Source organism: Apodemus sylvaticus, chromosome 17 (genome assembly GCF_947179515.1).
Source record: "Apodemus sylvaticus chromosome 17, mApoSyl1.1, whole genome shotgun sequence".
Classification (NCBI taxonomy): Eukaryota; Metazoa; Chordata; class Mammalia; order Rodentia; family Muridae; genus Apodemus; species Apodemus sylvaticus.
In genome coordinates, this window is record NC_067488.1 from 45,301,002 (window position 1) to 45,311,597 (window position 10,596).

Sequence of the window (10,596 nt, forward strand, 5' to 3'; positions counted from 1 at the left end):
TGTCCTGTTCTGCAGCTCAACAGCTTTGTCCACACAGTCCATGAGTTTGTAAACAGCAGCCATGTAACACCAATCTTTCCAGCTCCACCTGAGATAGAGCCTGAGAATTACAGTCCCTAAAATAGCACATACGGGTGTAGGTCATCCTCAGCAGCCTCCACACCCCTGTAGGAAAAGTTTTTAGACAGCATTTTATTGATACCCTCAGCCCCTGGACAGCACAGACTCCCAGCACTGGCTCATACCAGCTGGACTCAGGTGTCATCCCCAAGAGCAGGAGTGTGCCCCATAGGGGCAGAGAGGCCTCCCAGACTAGGAGGAGTGTGCAGGCAGCCTGGAACCCCTCCAGAACTCCAGGCCCAGGTTAGGGAGGGTTGGCCTTTGGTAGTAGCTCAGACCCCCACTGGGGCATCATAGTTGAGCACGTAGTAGTCGTGGACATACATGAGCACAGCCACCGGTTGCCCAATGATGAGTGTCACCCACACAGCTGCATTGCCATAGTTCCCCTGGAAGAAGCGGCCCACAATCCAGGCCAGTGGGACCTGAGAACACATGAGGCTACAGTCAGGTGGCTACAATGGCCACAGGAGATGGAGTTCAGCACTGATAAAGCCTAAGAAAGACAAGCTTCACAGAGTTCCTCACCTGAGCCATCATGGCTGTGAATGCCCAGAGGCGGAACATCCGCAGGGGAACGCTCACTAGGTACTGGAGTATATGGAATAAGAAAGGTCAGGGTTCAGCTGGTGGCCACAGCCCTACCCAGAGGTGAAGTGGGCTGCGCACAGAGCACTGACCTCATGGAAGAAGGCTGAAGCAAGAAATACCCCTGTCCTGGCCATCCATTTCTTGCTGCCCAGTCTGAGCATGGGCTTATAGAAGTGTCTGCAGAGCAAGCAAGCCATAGGATGAGGCTAATGCCATAGGGCCCAGGTCCACAACCACATTCCACAGATGCGTACACCATCCTACCTGATGCACCACTTGTGCACGGGGATATTCCAGTTCTGCCAAAAGTAGGTGACAGACTCAGCATTCCTTGGGGTCAAGAAACAATGGAATAAGCAGAACATGCTATGACCTACCCAGATCCCCAGAAACACACCACTCACCACCAGTCCCTGTAGAACTCGCGGTCTCCAAACTGCAGAAGTTCTGCCACAGCATTGAGACAGGAGTGGAAAAACCAATAGAAGAAGATAAGCCAGATCAGATGGTTGGGGACCTTTGGGAGACAAAGCTCCAGGTTGCAAACTTACAGACTCCACCTATTCTTCACACTTATCCCACTGGAGTCTCTGACACTCACCGCCAGCTTTAGGAGACGCTCAATGATCCGTGAATAGTCCATATCCTGTGGAGATAGGCTGCCTCAGCTAGCTATATCATCTACCCTATCCACCCCTGCCACGAGGGAGCCTAACCTCACCTTGAAGGGCTTCATGGAGTTCTGGATAGTAGGGACCATCCACTGCAAAGGAGAGTACCACATCAGTTTCCCTCAGCTACATTGAGCCCTACCATACACCCACTCGTACCACCTACCTGTTGGATCAGCCCCACTTGAAGCTGGGTGAAAAAGAGCTAAGGGAAGAATAGAGCAGTCAGCTGAGACTTGAGTTGCACATACACCCAAGCCCTGCCCATACCAACCCTCAAGGTCCAAACCTCACCATCTCTAGAACCCGTCGTAGCAGAAAGCGCTTTCGTATTCGGGGGGATCGAGGAAAGTTGAGTTCATAACACAAAGTAGGAGCAAAGATGAAGTAATAGAGATCTAGAAGGAAAGGGTAGGTGCTTGGACCATACATCCCTGAACCTGACTTAGCCTTGCGTCTCAGTCCCAACTCGACAACTCACCTCGGTAGGTCAGGTTGTTTGGATAGCTCACAGTTTGCTGGGCAGCAGCCCCACTGACCTTCTTCCCTGTAGAAACTGCCAGCAAAGCAAGACAGTAGTGTGAGCCATGTAGCCCAGGCTCAGTCCTACAGGTGAATCCCAATCCTGACAGCCTCTTACCAGCTTTGGCCTTGGCCCTTCGCTGGCGGCACCACAGGTTGACATCCCGGTAGGAAAAAAGCTTGAGGAAGATGATGGAGTATGATGCCAGAGCAAACAGGGAACCCACTGCAAGATAGGTGACTCAGCCATGTCTGCCCATACACCACAGTTAACACAGGAGGTGGGCTCAGATGGGACCCATGAACAACCTGGGGTCAGCTCAACATGGAATAGGATGGATGGAATGGAGGCGCACCTGGAGTGATAGACTCAACCAGTAAGGCCACAGCTGCTGGGAAGCAGATGATTGTGGCCAGGTTAACCACATGTAGCAGCAGCCCCATCTGCTCTGTAAGGGCACCCTGGAGAGGAAGACAACATTCAACCAGATCCTCTGCCCTGGGAGAGAACTATCAGGCCTAGTAAGAAGAGCCTATCTCAGGCGAGCCACCAGTGACTTCTAGCGAGGATGGGGATAGGCACCACTTACCACTGCCAGGCGCTTCTCAATCTGAAATGCAGCCACAACAAAGATATTGGATGCTGAGGACAGAAGCATCACAGGACAGGTTCAGGCCCTGGTCAGCCTGTTCCCCCACCCATGGCCCTTCTCAGACTGCAGCTCACCAATAATCACGCATGGGCCAGGCCAGCTGTAGGGGTCCTTCAGAAACAGAGATACCACTTGGATGGGATCCACCAGGATGCCATACCTGAGAGTGGGGCAATGGGTGCCTGAGTAGCGGTGGGTCTCAGGGCCTAAACAGGCTGGGGTGGGGTAAGAGGGGGCCTGGAAAAGGTACTCACTTGATAAGGTTCTCTAAAAATAACCTTGCGTTACTCAGGATCTGTAAGAGACAGACAGTCAGGAGCATTCAGCCCTGGTGATGCTCACAGTTCACTTTACCCCAGCACCTCTACCCGTGGCCAGGAAAACAGCTGTAGCACTCTTAGCAAGGGACCAGTCCCTCTTGACAGCAGAGACTGGGGGTTGAGAGGAGGGCTGCCTACCCTTGCCCAAGTACAGGTCCCTTCAGTGTCAGAGACAAGAGGTTATAGCAGGCAGCAGAAAGACCCGTCAAAGCAAAAAAAGGGGAAGAGTGGGTTTTTCTTCCTGAGTCAAATACTCTTAGCAATACTCAAAACTCCAAGAATGTGGCCCCAGTGTAGCTCAACTAAGGAGTGGGCCTCTAGACTCTAGCCTGAGACTCGGGGTGTAGCCTCCATCCTCATCCATTTCACAAGTACTAGATACAGGTCCGGTGCCACCAACTTGCCCAACTACCCAAACAGAAGCTGTGGATAATACTGGCAAGGGAGCATTGGTGGGATTCCTTGCCTGGATGCTCAGAGAAGGAACCATGGAGGTAGCAAGTTCAGGGACAACATACTCCAGCTTGGTACTTAAAAACATACTGCTCTATACCACCTCCAGATTGCCCACCGCAAGTAACTGGAGGCAGGATTCATATATCCTGGAAGGGAAGAACAGAAGGGCCAAAGGCCGAGTGGGGCCTAAAGAGACAGCCCAGTAGTTAACAGCAAAGGCTGCTCTTCCAGAGGACCTGGTTCAATTCCTACCATTCAAATAGTAGATAACAGCTATCCGTTAACTTCAGTTCCAGGAGATCTTCTGGCCTTCATGAACACTATTATGTATGTGGTACAGAGACACATATGAAGGCAAAACACCCAAACACATTTTTTTTTTTTTTTGGTTTTTTTCAAGACGGGGTTTCTCTGTATAGCCCTGGCTGTCCTGGAACTCACTCTGTAGACCAGGCTGGCCTCAAACTCAGAAATCTGCCTGCCTCTGCCTCCCAGAGTGCTGGGATTACAGGCGTGTGCCACCACTGCCCAGCCCAAACACAATTTTAAAATGAAAAGCCAGGTGGGTGCAGGAAGTTCCAAGAGAAGCTATTGCTATGTCGACTGGCCAAGCACCCCTCCCCACCTCCTGCCCAAAAGCTTCTTTATAGACCAGGCTTGGCCAAGAATAGTGTACCCTCTCCCGAGGGCAAAGCAGACCTTGAGCCCACTGGCCCCCCACTGCTCACTTCTCACTCATCAAGCCCCACAGCTAACCACAGCCTGAAGCTCCTCCAGGGAAAAGGTACTGAAACCTTACGGAGCATGATACATAGGGTAAAGTCCCTTCTATACTGATAGACAAAGAAGCCATGCCTAAAGCAGGAACAGACACTTCTGGGGGAGGGCAACAGGTATCAGACTATATCTAAGTGTTAGAAGCTGAGTGATGATAACCCTTTGTCCCTGACCCACCCAGTAGGTTGTCCTTTTGAGCTTTGGACGCCAACAGCTTCTGGGGTGGGGATGCATAGCCCCAGTAAGAACCAGGTCGGAGAGGCAGCAGGCCCGGACATGACATAGCCCTCCACCAATACTCACGGCTGAAGGAAAGGGACTAGAAGGCCTGTAAAGCAGTAGCTCTGCCATGGGCTTGATGTCCATGAATCCACATGGCATAGGACACACATCCTCAAGATTCTTTTTTTTTTAATTTATTTATTTTATGTATGTGAGTACACTGTCACTCTTCAGACACACCAGAAGAGGACACCGGATTACATTACAGATGGCTGTGAGCCACCATGTGGTTGCTAGGAACTGAACTCAGGACCTCTGGAAGAGCAGTCAGTGCTCTTAACCACTGAGTCATCTCTCCAGCCCCTCAAGATTCTTTCTATACATATCCAGGGAGGCCTTGGACCAAGAGTGTCCGCTCCTCAGCCTCTCAGCCTCCCAGCCTGGAGAGCATCCAATACTCGCCACCATCTCCTTGCTCTCCCACACCACACCTACACAGCCAAGGGGGGCCTGAGGCACAGAGGATTCAAGACACTCATCATCTATCTCTACTACCACTGAGCCATCCACAGAAGTAGCCTGGGATCCAAGAGAAAGCCAGTCCCACTGCAGGGACCACCCCTGCTTCCCTCACCACCAGCCTAGTGCTAGCAACCACATGGAGCGATAGTCTTCATAGGGCAGAGCCTCTGCCCAGGGAAAGGGCACCCTTGAAGGTTCTGCCACACCTGGCCATAGTGAGCTTGCTCCCACATTCCTACTCACCAGCATCACCACACACCAATTCAGGATTCCACGATAATTGCTGAAACCACTGTCTGAGCTGAACAAAGAATCTTGCAGTCGATGGCACCTGGCAAAAAGGAGACAGGATTCTGCCCAGTAAGCAAACACAAGCAGGACAAGGATAAACCCACTCCTGGCCAGGTATCTTTTCTGCCAAGAGTTCACTACCCATTGCAAACAGGAATAGGACTCAGACAAGGTTACATAGCTACAAGAGGAAAAGGTCTCAGAACCACAGAGACCTTTCCTAGAGGTTCTCTGTGTGGTTCTGAGACTTTTTCCTCTAGGCAGCAGAAAATGTTCATTAAAGGTAGAAGAGGCTAGATGGGCCTCCATGAAGCTTGAGTTCCCCAGAATCCAACTGCAATCAAGCTCTTGGGCCACAAAGATAATCCACTTGGGTATCTGTGGGCCTATGTTAATCTACCCAGTACTATTACAGATTGCCCAATCTGTTCATCCCATCTACCAAATCACTCATGGAAGAGTCCCCACCATAGTCGGTAAGAGCCTTCTCCTGATGTTTAGACACATAGGCCCAATATAATAGCTGGCCAAGTGCCTGCCCTTAATGTACATTTCTTATGAGCAATGATTTGGCCCTCTATTTCCATGTTAAGTCTGTGTCCCTGACTTTGTCATAAGGCCCAACAACGGAGGTTTTAAGCCCTCAGATCTCCTGCCCAGTGGCAGGGTACGGGCATCCAAACAGACCAAGCCTGGCAGAGGAGGACTGTGTGATTAAGATAAAGCCAGACTCGGCTCCTGGCAAAGTCAACAGGAAAAACCCAGAGCCCTAGACCCGGTAACTAATGCCCTCACTCATACACTGTGGCTCCACCTTGCCCTCCAGCTGCTGTGCCACCAGGAAGCCACACAGAATTGAGCAAGACCTAGATTTTGTAAGCAAAGAGGCTAAGGCCTCCCCTTCCCTCTCACTACAGACACCTCTACCCTGGGGCATCTGATGAGGAGTAGGTCAGGAAGCCTATTATAGGCGCCATCCTACAGAAGCCCTTTTAGGACTGACCTTGTTAGTGACCCTCACTAACAAAGGGCAAGCCCTAGCTTTGGTTAGGGTTGGAAGTCTGACAGTCCTCTCCAGAAGAAGGGTCAAAGAGGCTGAGGGACAGTGCCAACAAACTCAAACTTTGCTGTCAAGGCTGAAATCTTTAAAAAAAAAAACAAAAACAAAAACAAAACAAAACAAAAAAAAAAAAAAAAAACACCTTTGATCCCAGCATTCAGAAGGCAGAGGCAGGCAGATCTCTGACTTTGAGGTCAGCCTACAGAGTTCTAGGACAGCCAGGGCTACAAGAGAAACCCTATCTCTAAATAAATAAATAAATAAATAAATAGGATAGGATAGGATTGCTATCTACTTGGCACCTAGCTCCATCTATACTAGGAAGGTAGTCACACCCTTCTTACTGCCCATGCCATGCTACAGCACCAAAGTGAGACAAAGCCACCCCTGTTCCAGCCCAACACCACTCCCAAGTGTCCATTTCCTCAGGACTAGGCTTCCAGCATCTACAGACTAGGCCCAAGTGACGCAGGCCATATGCTATGACTGTGCTGTATCCCTACCTTGAGTCCCTTTTCTCCCCAAATCTGAGCCTGCCTCTGGATGGCTGCCCTTGTCTGGGGTATCCCCCCACCACTACCCTGACTGGTTTCACTGGCTTGATGTGGTTGCCTTTAAGAGGCAACACCATGAGACAAGCAGAAGGCACCTCCCAGTCTGTCCTAGACCTCCCCACCAGTCCCCTGCCCCACGCTGAAGCCCTGTGCTTGCAGCACAACTAGCCCAAAGCTTCTTGCTCCCAAAACTTCACGGCTGGCCTCTGTGGCACAACCCACCAAACTACTGCCTGCACATAACCAAAGCTGTTTCACAAGACTGACCTCTCTCCCCTTTGGGTAACCAAGGAGACCATGCTGCTTTTTCTATGGCCATCTCCAAAATGAGGACAAAAGTATAGAATGGGTCCTGCTTTCCAGAGCTGACAGCAAGCAGACAATTTTTGGTTTTGTTTTGTTTTGTTTTTAGGAGACATGACTTATGTAGACCAGGGTGGCCTTGGTTTTCCTGCCTTAACCTTCCAAGTGCTGGTACTGCAAGCATGTGCCACCTGATGAGACACCTTGCCTGATAAATCAAACAAGGTCTTAAGAGGTTTTTTTGGTTGGTTGGTTTTGGATTTTTTCGAGGTTCTTCTGTTGGGCTTCCAATTCCTTCCTCAATTGTCCACACTGGGGTCTTGGGCCCTCTCTGGCTCTCCCATCCAGTGTCTTGAAGGCAACATTTCCACTGCCCTGCCTCCACCCATGCCACTCCCTCCCTCCCTAGGTCAGAGACTCTGTCCCAGGGGAGGAAGCCCCCATCAACCAATGCCTGCAAAGCTCCGAGCCTGCCACTGTGACCAGAAGCTAGTAGGCTGAAGGGCAGGGTGCAGAAATGGCCAGCAGGGAAAAGAGGACTGGCTACATGATGACAGCTGTTCTTGCCACCCTCTCACCTACTAAAGAGCCTGCCATGTCCTGTGCCTTCCAACTGTCTTACACTCCTCTGAGACTAAAAGGATACAGGACAGCTGGCCCTCCTTCCTATGTCTTATGGTAGGTCTTTACCCAGGCCTACTCAGGTAAACCACAGAGAACAAAGAAAAGGTGGCATCCTCTCTTGACTCTCCTTCAACCCTACATAAACACTGTAAAACAGGAACAAGCCCATCCCCATACACATGCCAAGATCTGTGTCACACCCAAAGGACCAACCAACCTTCATCTGGGGACCACACAGTTCAAATGTGACACCAAATAGAAAGAGAAGGGAACAGAATGCCAGCTCCTCTTCCAGCCGACACCTGTCTGGGCTGCTCTGAGCTAAGCCCTGGGGTATAAGATGGAAGCAAGCTACTCATAATTCCAAGACACTGCCACAGAGGTGAACAAAAGTTAGTCAAGAATACATACCTTGGGAAACCCCACCACTATAAGGCGTCTTGTGTGCCATTCAGTAGACAACATATACAGCCTCACCTTGCTATAGGCAGAAGAAATGAGCTGACACCCAGAACCTGGCTCAATGGCCCAGCTTAAAGTGAGCAGGAAGTACTAGGGAGGGGAACATACAGAAGCTCAAGGAGTCAAGAGGAAGGGTGAGAGGAGAGTTGGGCTGCCAAGAGCAACAGCGGAGGGAGGGGAGCTGGCAAGAGAAGAGTGGCAATGGGGTGCGCTCCAGGCTAGCTCCAGGAGGGCAGTCAGAGCCTGGCCACCAGCACTGAGGAATGGAGTCTAGCTCCTCAACCAGGAGGCCTCAAGCCCTATGACACCCCCAAATCGGAATGAGGCCCACTGCCCACTGGGCAAACTCCCCATCCCCATCCCTGCAATGCAGCATCCATCTATCAATGGAGGTAAAGGGGCCACAGCAGAGATCCTTCCCACTCACGGATGCATCTTTCCTAGCTTTACACAAGCCTCATACACCAGAGAGACGCAAGTTTAATGGTCATACGAAGAGGAGACTGTTCTCTCTTGCCTATCCCTGGACAGTAACTTTGCCAACAACTGAGACCTCAGATAAAACGATACCTTCCCCACCCCTCTAGAGATCACACTAGCCAAACTCCTGACTCCTTAGGGACAGGACAATGAGGGGAGTCAGCGTAGTGGACTCTTAGGATCATAGGACCTTAGGTCTTAGGACCCTTAACATCGTTTCTGATGGAGTAGGCAATCCCACCACTTGGGAGACAGACAGGTGGATAAGTTTGAGACCAGCCTGATCTACTTGAGCTAGTTCCAGGACAACCAGGGCTACACACAAAAAAATGTTTGTGTGTGTGTGTGTGTGTGTGTGTGTGTGTGTGTGTGTGTGTGTGAGAGAGAGAGAGAGAGAGAGAGAGAGAGAGAGAGAGAGAGAGAGCAGCATCTTTTCAGATGGAAAACGGGAAGCCAATGTCTCTCAAGACCAGCTTTGAATTACAGAAAGTCGCCATCCCTCTAAGGAGGGCCAACCTCCTCCCCCACTTTGCCTCCATGGCCTCCTTACCTGACCTTTGTTCACAATATGCCATGTCTGCCTCACACTGAAATTATCTTATCTCCCAGGTGAACTGTGAACACCCTAGGGCAGCACAGCTTGGGGGGGGGGGTTGCTCCCCACAGTGCCCACTAGAAAAAGACTGTTGATACAAAGAGAACCAGACTTTGCCAGCCTAGATATCCACTTCCTCCAAGCCCCTCAGCTACTTCCTAACCCAGAGCTACTAAAGGGTCCCATAATGGTCACCAGAAAGAGTCTTGGGGCCAGCTTGGAGAAGACAGTCGATGCTGCCAAAGAACGTGGTGCACATCTCCATTTCTTCAGTCAGTCACTCACTCAGCAGAGCAGGGCCTCTCCCATAGGTGTGTCCATACCAAACCTCTCTCCAGTACTCCAACCAAGGGATGAAAGTCTCACTTAGTAGTCAGCTCTGTCCCTATAGCCTGAAGTCATTCTGATAACATAAGCAGGACTTCAGGCCCTCCTACTTGCTGGAAGAGGGGTGAATAAGCCGTGCAGCCTGTTAGTACAGAGAAAGCTTCCTGTACTGTCCCCTGCCCTGAGCAAACGCCCATGCCCATCTCCTCAAACAGGCTTGTGTCCTCTGGGCACCCACAGGACACCCCTCACAGTTTTGCAAAGGTAACTCTTCATCATAACCTTCCCTGTAAAACATCAACCTTCTTCCAATGAAGAAAGCCCATTTATCCCCAATCCCCGGGGCTCAGGTTACTTCCCCAAGCAATATGGAAAAGGGGCTGCTGCCTTCTGTACCCAGGCTCCCTGGTCGGCTACTCGACCCCACCTGGGTGACCTTGGCAAGTGACCCCCCTCTCCCCAAAGCCGGTGTCCCAATATAGACCCAGAAGAGCCCCGGACACCGGAACTCGCAAAGCTGTAGCCAACTTTTAAGAACTAGAGGCGTCGCTGGGAATATCGGATATAAGGGGATCAGGCACTCCGCTACCTCAGATCCCAGGAGCCGTCGCCCACGCTGGTCTGCCTGTCTTTGTCCCGGGTATGGGCCGGAGCCGGAGCCGGAGCCGGAACCGGCGCGTCACCCCCGGCGCCCAAGTCGGGGCCCGCAGCCGCGTCTCGCACCTCCTCTTCGCCTACCACGGGCCCACTACCACCCTGGCCGGAAACCCGCGAGCCGGTCCTCCGACGCCGAGAGGTTCCCGCGCCTCCGCGGTCGCCCATGGCTTCGGCCCGCTCCTCGTCGCGGCCCAGTCGTGCTCCGCCGGCTCTCAGCGCCTGGAGCCCGCGGCCCCGCCTCTGGACTCTGAGCAACGGCCTCCGCCGCCGCCCCCTGCCGGCCTCCGTAGCCGGCGCAGAGTACAACTACCTCGGCGACGCTGAGGCTGCGATGCTGCGGAGCAGCTGACTGGCTGCGGCGTCAACTGAGAGTCCATTTGTAGTCCGAG

At 51.9% G+C, this 10,596-nt stretch overlaps 1 protein-coding gene across 2 annotated transcripts; it reads right to left on the reverse strand.

Annotated features, from left to right (window-relative positions):
- Positions 1-168: 168 nt before the first annotated feature.
- On the reverse strand, positions 169-10,596 carry Dgat1 (diacylglycerol O-acyltransferase 1). 2 transcript variants are annotated; one of them, XM_052160958.1, is made up of 17 exons: positions 10,140-10,594; positions 5,098-5,185; positions 2,812-2,852; positions 2,632-2,717; positions 2,495-2,547; positions 2,261-2,366; positions 2,023-2,130; positions 1,864-1,938; positions 1,677-1,780; positions 1,549-1,587; positions 1,433-1,474; positions 1,313-1,357; positions 1,116-1,228; positions 976-1,041; positions 801-888; positions 649-711; positions 169-545 (listed from the first exon to the last, which is right to left on the reverse strand). In XM_052160958.1, the coding sequence occupies exons 1-17, from the start codon at positions 10,370-10,372 to the stop codon at positions 393-395; spliced, it is 1,503 nt and encodes a 500-aa protein (XP_052016918.1). In that variant the 5' UTR covers positions 10,373-10,594; the 3' UTR covers positions 169-392. The 2 variants fall into 2 exon arrangements, 1 of the variants encoding a protein (XP_052016918.1); XR_007973928.1 differs by having other exon boundaries at positions 510-545; positions 1,116-1,158; positions 10,140-10,596.

Bases quoted from the DNA above. Each gene is read 5' to 3' on its own strand.
- Dgat1 (XM_052160958.1), bottom strand. From the start codon at position 10,372: ATGGGCGACCGCGGAGGCGCGGGAACCTCTCGGCGTCGGAGGACCGGC. The intron at 2,718-2,811 runs GTGAGTACCTTT...CCCCACTCTCAG, and splicing joins TTTTTAGAGAACCTTATCAA to GTATGGCATCCTGGTGGATC. The intron at 712-800 runs GTCAGTGCTCTG...CATATACTCCAG, and splicing joins CTTCAGCCTTCTTCCATGAG to TACCTAGTGAGCGTTCCCCT.